The sequence below is a fragment of the Phyllopteryx taeniolatus genome, chromosome 8 (assembly GCF_024500385.1).
Source record: "Phyllopteryx taeniolatus isolate TA_2022b chromosome 8, UOR_Ptae_1.2, whole genome shotgun sequence".
NCBI classification, from domain to species: Eukaryota; Metazoa; Chordata; class Actinopteri; order Syngnathiformes; family Syngnathidae; genus Phyllopteryx; species Phyllopteryx taeniolatus.
Window position 1 is genome coordinate 20,912,501 of NC_084509.1, and position 15,514 is coordinate 20,928,014.

The window sequence follows — 15,514 nt, forward strand, 5'->3', positions numbered from 1 at the left end:
TTTGTTTCTGAATTTTTGCCATGCAGCAACTATGACAATTTCATTTAAATATTTTACAACGACATTTATCCTTGAAAATAAATAAATTGACTCTTTTAAGGATATTAATAGAAAGCAAACACAAATGAACCTACACACAATACTTAAAATTGAGCAGCAAAAGTTTAGCAGTGTCCAGGGAAACTTAGTCCACAATGATGATGACTGTCCAATTTCACCAATTTCTTGTTGGCATTCAAGCCCATCAACATTTCTGGGTTTGACAGGTTCTACGGGGAACTGAGAAATAATGTGACGTGGTTCAAGTAAATTTTCAGTGACTGGAGGTGACGATTAGTGCAGTCACCAGAGAGTGCTCCAAACTTGGTCTGACCTGATATAGGTCCTCAGTTTTTTTCTCTCTCTTTTCTTTAAGTGTGGGATAAAACTTGGTTGGGTGGTTCATTATGAACACAACCACAGTTATGAGAGGGTGTGCACACTAGTGCAACCACATTATCTAAGTTGTTTATTTTTACTTCTCTCAAAATTACTTATCTAATTTAATTCTATTTCTTTTCCCAATTGAGTTGTTCAGGTTATAGGTCACAATGGTGAAATACGTTTAGAAATGATTAATTTTTTTATATTACAAAAAAACTGCCATTTCAATAGTGTTGTGTAGACTTTTTATAGCCACCGTATATACACCTCAGGATCGTGATAAAGGGAATGCAATTGTGTACAGAGTCAGACTGTATTGGTTTTGGAGAACACACCACCCACTAATCTTGTTGCTCAGTGATATCCATATTCTTACCCTCCCTATAGCCAATGCACAGGTCTTCTAGATAGAGGCTACATATTTGGTCCAATGGTGTTCACAATACAGTACTGCTGATTTTATTACTAGGAAGAGAAACTGAAATGATGCTGACTTGAGGGACACAAACAGTAGTTCTTGCCAGTGGGAATTTGAGAAGATTCCCTACTTTAACTTTAATCCATCTAATTGACAGAAACTTCCTATTACTAATCAAATATTAAAAAATTGGCATATGCCCTCTTAAATCCACGAGTTAAATGCAAATTATCCAATGCAATTAAAATGTATCGCCTTGTGTATGTAAAAATGACAGTAACATGTTCCTTCAGTAGATGGCGATGTTGGTTTGTAAATAAACAATACGTGCAAGTTCACCACCCGCTTGTGCACCTGGGCCAAACTCATCCGCATATGTATGACTTTGAATTTGACATAAGTGGATAGAAGTCCAGATGCAGTAAATGTACACTTAGCTAATGAATGCTCCAAAGCAAAAATTCTACATGTTTTGGTTGGGTGTACCTTTAGTTATCCTCTCTCACTCCAAAACGCTGTTGTCATATAAACAGCCCTTGAAAAAAGACTTTTTTGGTTATTTTGTGTTCTTTTCATTCAATTAACACTGTTGCACTGAAGTGATGATTTTATATAGTATTCATCCGTGTTTTTAAAGAAGAATCTACCCTCTTATGGAAACAATCTAGATGATCCCTCCAGGAGGGTAAATCCTGCCTCCTCATTGAGCAGTTTTTACTATCGTCTTAATTTCAATCATAACTTTGACAAGATTGCATACACAACACATTGACTTGTCAGATGTCACAAATTCCATTAGATCTCCATTGCTACACCATCACAAACACAGAGAGATATACTTAAGAGTACATACTCGCAGAGACAACAACAGCTGGTCACTTCAAATTAAAAAGAAACATGCATACTTCTCTGCTCCCTACAAAGCTAATCTTTACAACAGAGATCAAAAGTGGGGATTAATTTAATATTATACTGTTGGTTTAATCTTATTTTCAAATCACAGGATAATACACAAGTATGATTTTCAGGAAGAATATGGAGAAAAACTAAGTCAAAGCAAATATCATATGTTAAACAAACATCCCAACACCTACCTATCCACCATCAACATAACATAGTGCATGTTATATATGCTTTCATTACTAGTGTACCCCAGAACACCAATACAGTATAGTGGGGGTCTTAGAAATAATCATTCTTAGAAGCAAAGCAAGATGTAAACGATTTGATTAATAAATGTGGAACTTCGAAGTACAAGACAGTCAGTGTGACGGACATAAGAGTGCCACAGTGCAGGTACCCAGCCTTTTGAATTATGGTTTACCAACTACAAATACTGTTTTCAATGCAGTAAGTAGTCATTAAGTATTGGTGCGGGGGGGGGGGGTCGCTGATCAAAATGTGTGTGTGTGTGTGGGGGGGGGGGGGGGGGGGTCTTACGTTTATGGCTCGTTTTAAGTCTTAACCGCAGATACAGAGATGAAAATAGAGAGTCAACAGGACAAAATTAAAGTTTGGTGTACGACCAATTTAAAAAAGCTTGATGTAAACAATTGCAGTATCCTTACAGAGCATCCGGAAAATCTTCACAGCGCTTGGGTTTTTCCACATTTTTGTAATTTTATGGCCTCACTCTAAAATGGATTGAATTTTTTCCCGCCCAAAAAAATCCACACACAAGAGCCCAAAAAACAATATCAAAAACATTTCCTGAGATACTAAATCCAAATGTATTTAAGATATAACACTTTGAAATTACAGGCACATATGTATTCACAGTCTCTGCCAATTCCACTCAAAATTAAATTAAGGTGCATCCTGATTCCAATATTCATTCTTGAGATTGTAATAGTTTAGTTGGAGTGTTGGACTGTGGTAAATTCAGTTGATTGGACATGATTTTGAAGTGAAGCATGTCTTTACATGGTCTCACAGTTGACCATGCATGTCAGAGCACAAGCCAAGCATGAAGTCGAAGGAACTGAATGTAGACCTCCAAGAAATGATTGTCTCTAGGCACTAAACTGGGGAACTGTATAGAAAATGTAAAAAAATCTACTGCTTTTAAGGTCCCAATGAGCACAATGGCCTCGAACTTTGTTAAATGAAAGAAGTTTGAAACCACCAGGACTCTATGTCGAGCTAACCACCCATCTAAACTGAGGAATCGAGAGGGAAGGTGACCAAAAACCTGATGGTCAGTATCAGACCAGCGTGTGCTAAGAGGACAAAATTCAAGAAAGACAACCATCTCTTCGGCAATCCTCCAATCAGGCCTTTCTGGCTACTCCTTAGTAAAAGGCACATTGGAAAGCTAACCCCACTTGGAGTTTTTCCAAAATCTAAGACCATGCAAGGCAACAATTTGGCCCAACAATAGCCCTTCGATGCCAAAATGAAAAGTCTAGCATGTTTGATTTTTTGGATATCTTCCATGTAGTGTGACATATCAACAACAACTCTCCGACAGTGCACCTTGACATCGACCAATAGGATTGCGTATTGTGACTGCCTCCCATGCTTGGGCTTGTCAACATACTTGCACAGCGTCAGTGTCAACATTTTTTTACGTGCACGAACCAATGTTTACAGACGCTTTAGATTCGACAGAATAGGTAGGGGGTATCCCGATCGTTCCACTGTCAGCAAATAAAAAAAGAAAAACAAGTATCGGATTGGATCGAACTGGATCTTAAATCTCAATTCCATGCTCCGCTCCAGCACTTCTATCCTGCAGCACCCGGACAGCATGCAGAGCCCACGTGATCACAATAGGTTGCTAAGGTGCTAACATAGTAGCAAAGAGTGAATGTTGCTTGCTTAAAGTCATTTATTGACACTCCAGTGGAAGTTTACTGTAAGACTAAACTCACATAAAATAATTACACCTATTGAATGTTCAAATACATCACTGACTTGGTTTATTTCTTCGTTTTTATTCACAAAAATTACTAGCTAAAAGCTAACACAATGAAGGAAAAACACCATTGACGAGCTAACGAATATTAGCATCGAACTTATACAGCACTTATATCTGTCAAAAAATGAATATTGGTACAGAAAAGCTTCATAAACACATACGAACAGCCAATATAACAATACCCTCTGGCATATATTCTTCAAACTCTGTAAAATTACTTAATATTCAAATCGTGAATTCTTATACTTTCTTTGTTACTGCAAGTGGGTATCTCATTGCGTGAGCCACACTTCCCCTCAGAGGTCCACACATGCACAGTAGGAACAGCGAGCCCATCAAGGCACACACAGAGACAGCTAAGCACTTTGAGAGTCACTACATCAGGGGTATCCATCCATTTTCTGAGCCGCTTATCCCCACAATGGTCGCGGGAGTGCTGGAGCCTATCCCAGCTATCATCGGGCAGGAGGCGGGGTACACCCTGAACTGGTTGCCAGCCAATCGCTGGGCAGACATAAACAAACAACCATACACACTCACATTCACACCTACGGGCAATGTAGAGTCTTCAATTAACCTACCAGGCATGTTTTTGGAAACCGGAGTGCCCGGAGTAAACCCACGCAGGCACGGGGAGAACATGCAAACCCCACACAGGCAGGGCCGGGAATTGAACCCCAGTCCTCAGAACTGAGAGGCAGACGCTCTAAGAAATTTCTTGAGGCAAAGGGTCAAATGATCATCTAGTGTCTATTTATTGTGATATTTATGGATCAACAAATCCATGGTTTGCTAGTGGAGGAAGCAGGAGAACGAGCTTCACCAAGTCAAGAAGACGCGGAAACAAGGCGAGGTAGCCCAAGTTGGAAGACCAACTCGAGCAATGGATTAATGAGCAAAGAACAGCCGGGAGAAGCGTCTCTACAGTCACCATTCGACTGAGTGCAATAACTCAGAGCTTTCCATCATTCCAGGAGGCTTAACGAAGGAACTCCAACCGCTGGACATCGGTGTAAACAGGGCGTTCAAAGTGAAGTTGCGAGCGGCGTGTGAGCGATGGATGACAGATGGCGAACACAGCTTTACTAAGACTAGGAGGCAGCGCCGGGCGAGTTACGCCACAATTTGTGAATGGATTGTGGATGCTTGGGCTAAAGTGTCTGCTGGCACTGTTGTTCGAGCTTTCGTAAAAGCCGGCATCATTTCTGAGGAGCCGCAGAGCAGCGAGACTGACTCTGACAATGACGAGAGGGAACCTGGCGTGTTTGATGGAGAACTTGCCCAGCTGTTCATTTCAGATACAGAGCATGAGTATTTTAATGGATTTGTGGATGAGGATTGATCAAAAACTAACGTGAGTACATTGTTAAATACTTCAATAAAGTACAACCGAACTCAGTTTTGCTCCTGCTGCCTTTTTAAAAACATACTTTTAGCGTGCATGTATGCTACCGTATGTTTTAAGCTAGCGTATGTTTTACCATGCCTGCGCCCAATAATACGGTGCGCCTTATGTATGTGTTAAATACAGAAATAGACCCCGTAACTGAGACTGCGCCTTTTAGTACGGTGCGCCTTACGGTCGTCTGCTAAGTCGACACCAAAATTGGTCGACCTGAAATTTTTGCATCTAAACTTTGCCGGAACCATGTTTGCACCACCTTCTGTTTTCACACGGACATTACTTGCAAACGCATGCAGCGTCATGACCTGCACAACATGGCCGCCATGTAGGTATGACCGTTATAGTTGGGCTGCTACTGCGCGCTGGCATACAGCGAGTGAAATAAGTATTTAACAGGTCACCATTTTTCCCATTAAATATACTTCCAAAGGTGCTATTGACCTGAAAAAAAAAAAAATCACCAGATGTTGGGAACAACCCAAGTAATCCATACATACAAAGAAACTAGAACAAATAAGATCAGAAATTGAGTTGTGTGTAATAATGTGAAATGAAACAGGGAAAAGGGTTTGAGCACACTTTATTTAATACTTTGTACAAAAGCCTTTGTTTGCAATGACAACTTCAAACGCCTCCTGTAGGGAGAAACTAGTCGCATGCATTGCTCTGGTGTGATTTTGGCCCAATCGACCACACAAGCAGTCTTCAAATCTTGAAGGTTACATGGGCTTCTTTTATGGACCTAGAGTTTCAGTTCTTTCCATAGATTTTCGATTGGATTCAAGTCAGGTGATTGGCTGGGGCATTCTAGAAGCTTTATTTTTTCTTTGAAACCATTTGAGAGTTTCCTTGGCAGTATGTTTTGGATCATTATCCTGCTGCAATATCCACCCTCGTTTCATTTTCATTATCCTCGTAGATGGCAGCAGAGTTTTGTCACGAATGTCTCGGTACATTTGCCCATCCTTCCTTCCTACAATAATGTGAAGTTCACTAGTACCATTTTCTGAAAAGCAGCCCCACACCATCATGTTCCCACTGCCAAACTTCACTGTTGCTATGGTGTTTTTAGGGTGATGTGCAGTGCCATTTCTCCTCCAAACGCGGTGTGCATTATGGCATCCAAACAGTTCAATTTTGCTCTCATCAGACCAGACTGTATTCTCCCAGTATGTAACTGGCTTGTCCAAATATTGTTCCGCAAACTTTAAACAAGCGTGGACCTGCTTTTTTTTTTTTTTTTTTTTTTTAGCAATGGGGTCTTGCGTGGTGAGCGTGCATACAAGCCATGGCGGTGGAGTACATTACTCACGGTTTTACTTGTGACAACAGTAACTGCTAATTCCAGGTCTTTTGAAGCCCTCCACAGGTGTTCGTTGGCTCTTGGACAACTCTTCTGATTATTCTTTGTACTACTCTATCAGAAATCTTGAAAGGAGCACCTGATCGAGGCAAATTTATGGTGGTATGATTGGCTTTCCACAAACATATTATGGCCCCAACCGTGCTCACCGGAACGTTCAGAAGCTTAGATATGCGCCTGTAATCAATGCCATCGTTAACAACAATAAGTTTGCAAGGGTCTTAAAGGTCAGCGGACAAAGATTTAAATTTTTTTGATGACTCGCGAACCCCATCACAAACCACATCTGCCATTTCAAAGTGATTATATGGAAGATATACAGCAATTAAATCGATAAATATGATGCAGAATGCACCTTCTGCTTTTTGCATCCCGCGCCTTCTGGTCTTCGTCTCTTTCCAGCGCTGTGACGTCACACAAGCCAAACATCGTGTTCATTTGGCGTTGTGTGCTGTTGTTCCATGCTGTTGTTCCCGTCCTTATATATTTGTTGTCGTATGATTTAACGATGTCACAATGGTGTATTGTGTGGCATTTGGTTGCACAAATGGTTCAGGCAGCGCCAAGTTTTTTTTGTTGTACAGCTGCTACTTGGCTGCTCGTCGTCGTCACTGTCTGATCGGCTCAAACGTACGCTTTGACGTGTTGTCTTGGCTTTCCATGCCTTTTTACACCTCCCTTTCTTCATGTCTTCAACACTTTTTCCCTGTGTCATTTCAAATTTTTACACACAACTTAATCCATTTTCTGTACCGCTTATCCTCACTAGGGTCGTGGGTGTGCTGGAGCCTATCCCAGCTATCTTCAGGCGAGACACGGGGTACACCCTGAACTGTTTGCCACCCAATCGCAGGGCACATATAAACAAACAACCATTCGCACTTCACATTCACATTCATAACCTGTCATGCATGTTTTTAGGATGTGGAAGGAAACCGGAGTGCCCGGAGAAATCCCACACAGGCACGGGGAGAACATGCAAACTCTACAGAGGCGAGGCCGGGATTTGAACCCCGGTCCTCAGAACTGTGAGGCAGATGTGCTAACCAGTCGGTCACCGTGCCGTGACAACTTAATTTCAGAGATTATTTTTGCTACTTTCTTTGTACGTATGGATTACTTGGGTTGTTCCCAACATCTGGTGAAATTTTCATGTCAATAGCACCATTGGAAGTATATTTAGTGAGAAAAATGGTGACGTGTTAAATACTTATTTCAACCGCTGTATCTATTCTATATAATAGAGGATGAACAAGGTTTGGGATCATTTAAAATAAAAATAAAAAGACAAAAATGAAGTGATATGCAATGACTGTAAAGGCGGTGGTGGCGTACCACAGTGGCTTGGGAGACAAAACTTTCACACGCTAGCTGGATGAGCTTTGCGGCGTACTAAGGTAACCTGTTTTTTTGTTTGTTTATTTCTTATTCACCAATGGAATAGACCCTAAAATCACTATTTAGAACTTGGAGAATACACAGTAACCCTACAATCACTAGTTAGACACATGGGCATGGCTAAACAGAGATTGGGCATGGCTAAACAGAGATTGAGCGGGAGTGTTAGGCTGCATGATCCAAAAGGGTGTAAAGATACTTTAAGGAAACAAAAGCATCATGACCAAGCTTCTCCTGTGCTCGTATCCTTTACCTACAATAATTTTATATAGCCTACAACAATGGTTAATGCTACAAATTCACAAATAAATTAAAAGGAAAATGTTTACTTTGAAATTAGTAAAGTGTTGAAGTTAGTTTACATCAACTTTACCAAACTAATTAATAAACAGTTATCAAATATAAAATTTTTGCAACTGAATGCAAAATCAGAGGGAATTTGATTTTGCAATCAATTACTCAAGATCAAGATTCAAGATTCTTTATTGTCATTTTACAAGATGCAACACAAAGAAATTCAGGTGCACTCAAGAACCGGGCTTAAATCAAATAAATTCACTTCAATTTACATTCTGCACACCACATTTATACCCTACACTTATACCCAATTACTCAATGGAACACTCGATAGGATGATCAATTCTAAACAGATTCGATAGTGACAGACCTTGAAAAAAAAACAAATCCTTGAAATTGAAACATGTAATTCAGGGATCGCCAACCTTTTTCTAACTAAGAGATACTCGTTGGGTACTGATTAATGTGAAGGGCTACCAGTTTTATACACACTACTAAAATATAATAAATCTGCTCAAATTAACTTCAATTATGTTATTATTAATCATGAATGGATTAATCTATTAATCTATGTGAAAACACCGTCATGTTAATGTTTTCTCACAAATATCAATGACATAAACATAAATATCAATATGCAACACTATTTCTCTAAATATCTGCAAGCATTTACATTTTCAAATGATCACTTCTACAACATTTCTGGCAAATCACAATGTTTGATCCGTGGTGGGCGATTTTTTCAGAACAGGGTCCTTGCGGGGGGAATTATGGATGGGCGAATAACGTTACCAGGCATCGGGCTGATATTGATGACTTATTTAAAGGTATTGGGATCTCATGAAGGCTGCTGATACCACCCACCATTCCTTAAGGCAAACAAAATCTGACATTGAGTAAGACCTCCTCGCCAATAGTTACACTGCACCGGTTTGACCAACCGGTGAATCATCATGTGCGTCAGAAAGAAAGAAAGGTCTTTGTTCAAAAAGATTAAAATTTTATGTATCTACAGTACTAGTGGTATCGGTAATCGGAATCGGTGAGTACTCAAGAGTGAGTACTCTTACAGGTATCGACCTGGAGAAAAAAAAAAGTCTGAAAAATTGAACATCCCTCGGAAAAATCTTACTCTGTTGTCATAATCACTAGCTTGTACTATGGTAGGGTTTCTATTAGCTTTACTTCCTGGGATTGCTTACAGCCAAAAGTAAAATATTCACAGGTATGCTGTACAGTATGTCCAATATAATTGAAGGCATTGGGCAATGGTATGGACAAAACACCTGACAAATATCACTCCCAACTAAATAAAAAGGATGAGAAAATGATGATTTGAAGTATAACTTTATACTATGTGTTTTGGGGAAATACATTGTAAAATTGCGTGTGGTTATGGACGACCAGACGTTACCAAATCCACGCTGGACAAATGCCAATGACTGGTACAGGACAACTACGCCACAATTTTATAGCCTCTGGGAGACACATGTTCATGTTTACAAATGGGTGTAACTACGTGTAAATGTTGACAATTGAGTTATTTACCATACGATACCATCTTTAGGAACTCATGCTTAGCTAAGGTCTTTAGCTTGTTAGCATTGACAGGAGGAGGACACTGGCTATGTGGCTTACCGTGACGACATGAACCTCCTCTGCTGAGCGACACCATACGTTCCGCAGGTTCGGCATCCTAACTGTGGTCTATAAATTTCCAACCTGCTGTCTGCCAAACTTAGTAATCTAGGCGCGTGTTTATTGTTGTATTTACTGAAAGTGCTCAGCAGACCCCTACGTAACGCACAGACCGCCATCTTTTTCGCTGGTGGCACGCTTGCACGCACGCGCACACGTGCGCACGTACGTACGGACATGATACCTATGCTGCCTTCAGGGAGAAAGAAAATAGTACGAAATTGAATTCAAGGTTTATTACGAACGTCCTTTTCGCTGACATCTTTCGACAGCCTGCAGTACATATTTTTAGTCATTAGGTTTGGGAACATCACTTAAAAGAGGATTAATTTGACAACAAAAAACAACAACGTTGATTTCATCCCTTAGAATCAAAGTAAACATATTACAAAACATTAAACAATTATACTTTGTACATTTTGATATTTAATTTAAAAATCAGCTCACACAAGCGATCATGTGACCATTACGTCATGCGGTCACGGGGTAAAAACATGGCCGCTTGCATTACATTATATTGATCTATCAACCTCTTTCTAACATAACATCCATACACACATAGCCTTGTTGCTCATTCCCTCCGAACGTTATCAGACTTTTGGGTCGTTGTTAGATGAAATTATGACCTCAGCGTTCGTGGTCGGAGATCATTTCAGAAAGAGGGCGTCAGAACTGTTGGAACAGACGGACTCATCCCTGCCTGAAGAGCTGAGAACGCAACTAGGGGCTCTCCTTGAAAAGAAAGGACAAATAACCTTGACCTTTAGTACAGCGAGACTACTCAAGAAATACCTTCAGGATGAAGGTAATGAGACGTGACCAGGACAGCCACGAGATTTTCTTTTTTCTCTCTCTGTAAACCCTTCACAATTCTTCTTGTTCATTTCCTGGAGAAGACATGTTAATGATGTTTGCATTTCAATAGAAGATGAAACATTAATATATGACTGCCATGTAGTGTGGATTTATATCATACCATCTTTGTTGTTGTTTTTTTTTTCCAGGGCATCCATTTTATTTGCATGAATTGTTGGAGGATAGTTCACTGCATCTGCCTGAGGTTGTCAAACCCCCCAGAGTAAGTTGAATACAGTTTCATGAATTTGACATTTTAACATTTTAAAAGATAAAAAATACTGGTGCTTTGATATACAAGTTCCTCATAACCCAAAATACACGCATCTCAAATCTTTTCTCATTGAAATAAATGGAAATGCTATTAATCCGTTCCAGCCTCCCCCCCCCAAAAAAATTTAACGCTCTGATTGGTTCATATCATGGCATCCGGCGAAGGTATGCTGTAAGCAGTCAGCGCGACAAGTCCCCCGGCTGTATGCTACTCTTCAGGTCAGCAGCCCTGTTGTAGGAGGACTTCGAGTGTGTGTGCGTGGCTTTTTTTTCCCCCTCCGCTCCACAACCCTCGCAGCCGGCAACGAGCGGCCACAGTCACGTTCCCCGTGACTGTCATTGTGAAGCACAATTCACCAAGTGTTTGATCGTTGCCCCACAAATACGGAAGTGATCTGAAAGGGAACGTAGATCAAAATTAAAAGACGGGGATATTTGGAGGTTTAGGCTCGTCATCTGCTCCCATTCATTGGACTTGACCACGCCAAGATGATCATCGCTGACTACAATGAATGCAAGCTTCGTTATTTCATCCACCACCGTTACATCATAAATTATGACTATAGTTACTTATTGTTGTAAAACACAACATACAGTATGTATACTTTATAGACTGTATTTATATGGCTCGGCGGCAGCTGAGACTCGCTCGCTTAAAGTCTAGAAATGTCGTATTGCTGTTCAGCTGAGTTGAGTCGGTGGGTACTTGAATATTAATTGACAAAACTACGTCACAATGTCAAAGATTTCAAATCCACCCATTTTGCAAGCCTTATATCGTTTATTGACTTTTGCATTCAATCGACAAACGGCATAGATGGCAAACTTAAACCATGTCACAGACTCATTTTGACCTATGTTATGCATTAAACTAGAAAAAAATGTATTCTGATGGAAGGGGACCTTTAAGCCAAGCGGACTCTCCCAAGGCAAGGCTATGTGGTTGTCCTAATATACAGCATGTAATTCTCTTTGTTTAGTTTTACAGTACACTTTAACTTGGGAGTGGCAATAAACAGTTTGAATCCTCATTTTTTTTATTGTACACAATCTGCCAAACATCTGCTTGGTGTAAAGTAAGTTAAGTTCACTGCCACCATACAGCATTTGTATCTAAAATGTTTGCTCGCAAGTCAAAGCAAAAAAATCATTGCAACGACGGTTTTTATCTTGAAAACCTCGTAAGTCGGGTCACTTGTTTCTCAAAGCACCAGTGTATTTGAGTTGCCCATTGGAATTTTTCAGCTGATCTAGACGGAAAACGTTCCTGAGGACATTAACAGTGTCCTACCCAATTTAAATGAACATTTTTGTTGTTGTTGCAAGAAGGGAAAATTGTGTGTAAATAGAATGTTTCAGCATCTACAGCACTTGTTTAGTGAACACTGTCTTTAAAGAAAAGTGAGCTGGACAAACACAAATCAAATGTGATGATTCTCTCTTATTGCAGAACCCCGAGCTTGTCGCACGCTTGGAAATCATTAAAGCCAGACTAGCAAACAAGGAATACAACAAGATGACACGTAATGTAAACAATCAGGTAAATAATAATATTATCACTTATAAGGACAGGATTCACATTATGCATTTAAAAGATATTACTCTTCCAGGCTTCATATTTGTTGTTCTTAGATATAGATTCAAACAACTTTATTAATCCCACTAGACAGGACAATTACTGCAATAAAAACCTGCAAACTTTACCACTACTACTTCACTAGCTAAATTAAAGTAATAAAAAAAAGATGTTAGACAATTACTTATAATAACAACACTGATAATGCCCTGGAGCATTATTTAACAGCATGTAGTCAATATATGGTTCATAACAGACTAGTGTAGATTTTAAAGTATATTCACTGTTTTATTTGTCAGCTTAAACATTTTGTATTGTAGAGCATTCACAAAATTTACTGAAGCACTGACAGGGAATGTCTACCTCATTTTTGGCCACAGTTGTATGTTGGCGGTCCTAGTAGATTCTGTTGGTGCAGCTGTTAAAAATGTATATATAAATGTTAGACTATACTTATACCATAATTCTGCACTTTTGGGGATCACCCCCTTCATGTATTATGCTAAGCCACTACTTTATCAATGCAAACACTTCAGGATTATATTTCTACTCCTACGCAGGAAATGAATCGTAATGGGACACTGGCAGATTTTGGACAGCAAGGTTAGTGTGTTGCAATGTTTCCACATCACTTAAAGGGAACATATTTTGAAAAAATTCACTTTGTAATTGCATGCATAGAGGGTCCTCAGTTCACGAGGTTCCTGATGCATGGCGTTTGAGGTTACAGTGGCACGCAATTAACTACGGCGCCCCAGACATGACATGAGGGGGGGAAAAAACTATTTTGTGCGCATGAACAACTACATTGTGTGCACAAACTACTATAACAAACTACTTTGTGCGCACAAACTACCACTTTGTGCGCACGAAATAGTTATTCTATACGTACGAAGTAGTTGTTTGTGCTCATGAAATAGTTACAGGGTGTGCACGAAGTTCATACTGGACAAGAGGGCAAGGAATTTGAGTGCAACCTCTTTCGAAGTTCAAAGTCGAGGCAGAGTTGCAGTTCCAACAAACAGACAAAGAGTAGTCTATTACTCGCTGTAACAAAGTAGCAAACATAGACCCAATCAAATAACTGCCTAAATGTAGAATAGTAAGACATTGACTAGAACATGATAAGAAAAGAAACTTACCCTGAAGCCATCGCATGTGTCTTGCAGTTTCGGCTGCGTCGTTTGTAACAAGTCCGTAAAAGTGCGCTCAATTTGGTTACACTCCAGTCCAGTACGGAGCCACAGCTTCTTCGTGCGCACGCAGTAACTACTTCACGCGCACGAACATTTACTTCATGCGCACGAAGAAGTAGCTCGTGCGCACAAAGAAGTAGTGGCTCATGAGCACGAAGTAGCAGCTCATGAGCACAAAGTAGCAGCTCGTGCGCACGAGCTACTATTTTTTTTTTTACATGCAATGTCTGGGGCTCCGTAATTAACTAGTTTGTGCACCGGCATAAGATTACGTCGTCACCCAGCACAAGAAAGTTACTGGTCAATTTACTGTTTTTAAATCATTTATGGCCTAGAAGTGTTTTCCATTCAAATATTTACCATAATTTCTTTATTTATTTGTGCTACCTTAGCATTAGACTATGTGGCGCGGTCCAATTATGTACAAATTCTTGCTCTAGGAACAGAACTTGTAATTCAAGGACTCCTTGTATAAAAATAGTTGGGGCCCTTGAGGGCCTGCCCATCCATAAAGGGTGAAATTCAAATATATTTTTATGAGCTGCCTATTTCCCAAAATGTGTCTGTTATCAAGCTATTCTGAATTTTGCCAGATTGTGACATAACAGTTGGGACTAATTTACATAATACCGCCCCCACACAGAGTTTCTCTGCTCATTACTTGGCGAAGAACTGCCATTTCCAAGCAACCATCTGACTACAAGGAAGCTCTGTAATGTCAAACCCTAAGTAGAGTAGACATGCATGAGACAGGACCACACCCTAAAAAACAAAAAAAAATTGAATATGTTTGCTTTTAATAATATGCTTATATCTGTCATAAATAATACACAATGAATAATGCACATTTTCCCTTTCTGAAGTACGATCAGCCAAAGCTGTGGCTGTGACTGTTTTCAACTTCCTGGTGACAGTAGTTGCTACATTTGCCTGCTCCTACATAGGCAGTCAGTACCTATTCACAGACACAACAGCGGTAAGAAACCGTCTTATTCTGCATTGATCTACTACTAAAATCTATTATTTGTTCCATAATAGACACACCCCAAGTTTCAAATGTTGTTACGTTAGGCGTATCCAACAACCTTTTAATTCTGGCCTGATTATTTTTTTTTATTCTTTCCCAGCGAGTCATATCTGCTGTGATCGCATCTTCTGTAGTGGGGCTAGCTGAGCTGTACGTCCTGGTCCGGACCATGGAGGGGGAACTTGGAGAACCCTAGCACAACAAACAAGGGAACTACACCAAAGTCGGGGGATTATTATTATTATTATTTATTGTATTTTTTTTTGTTTTTTTTTTTTTTTTTTTGCATAATCATTATTGACGCTGACAGAGCCTTCACATGTAAACATTCAGTATTTCACTTTCTTTGAAAGGTTTGTGGATTGTATTCTTACGGGCAAAAAAACTGAACCAAAACCCTCGCAATTTCTTAATGGGATTAAAGATGCTGAAAAAATAGTAATGGTTATCACTTTTTGGTCCAGTGTTTTACAGATGTTTAAAGTAAACCCTCGCTATTTGCGGAGGATAGGGACCAAGGGACCAAGCCCTGTGGCGCAATTGACACCCCCCAATTAATTTTATTTATGAATGCCTATATTAATAGTTCAAACCATATATACAGTTGGTACGGAAAGTATTCAGACCCCCTTAATATTTTCACTCTTTGTTATATTGCAGCCATT

General features: G+C 39.8%; 2 protein-coding genes across 3 annotated transcripts in view; one reads left to right on the plus strand and one right to left on the minus strand.

Moving 5' to 3' along the window:
- Positions 1-10,089, minus strand: part of poldip2 (polymerase (DNA-directed), delta interacting protein 2) — a 27,007-nt gene extending 16,918 nt beyond the window's left edge. Inside the window, exon 1 of one of the 2 annotated variants that reach the window (XM_061780873.1) lies at positions 9,863-10,089. In XM_061780873.1, coding sequence (XP_061636857.1) covers positions 9,863-10,041 — 179 coding nt within the window. In that variant the 5' untranslated portion in view covers positions 10,042-10,089. The remainder of the gene's footprint in view (positions 1-9,862) is intronic. The other variant, XM_061780874.1, reaches the window with a different exon arrangement.
- Positions 10,090-10,271: 182 nt separating this feature from the next.
- tmem199 (transmembrane protein 199) lies at positions 10,272-15,287 on the plus strand. The gene is made up of 6 exons (XM_061780876.1): positions 10,272-10,727; positions 10,927-11,000; positions 12,501-12,590; positions 13,187-13,229; positions 14,686-14,798; positions 14,950-15,287. Exons 1-6 carry the CDS (start codon positions 10,544-10,546, stop codon positions 15,043-15,045), a joined length of 600 nt encoding a protein of 199 aa, XP_061636860.1. The 5' UTR covers positions 10,272-10,543; the 3' UTR covers positions 15,046-15,287.
- The last annotated feature ends 227 nt before the right edge of the window (positions 15,288-15,514 follow it).

What these genes read in the sequence shown, in the direction of transcription:
- tmem199 (XM_061780876.1), top strand. Translation starts at nt 10,544, where the DNA reads ATGACCTCAGCGTTCGTGGTCGGAGATCATTTCAGAAAGAGGGCGTCA. An exon ending in GAAATACCTTCAGGATGAAG is followed by an intron (nt 10,728 to 10,926) that starts GTAATGAGACGT and finishes TTTTTTTTCCAG; the next exon opens with GGCATCCATTTTATTTGCAT. An exon ending in GGCAGATTTTGGACAGCAAG is followed by an intron (nt 13,230 to 14,685) that starts GTTAGTGTGTTG and finishes CCCTTTCTGAAG; the next exon opens with TACGATCAGCCAAAGCTGTG.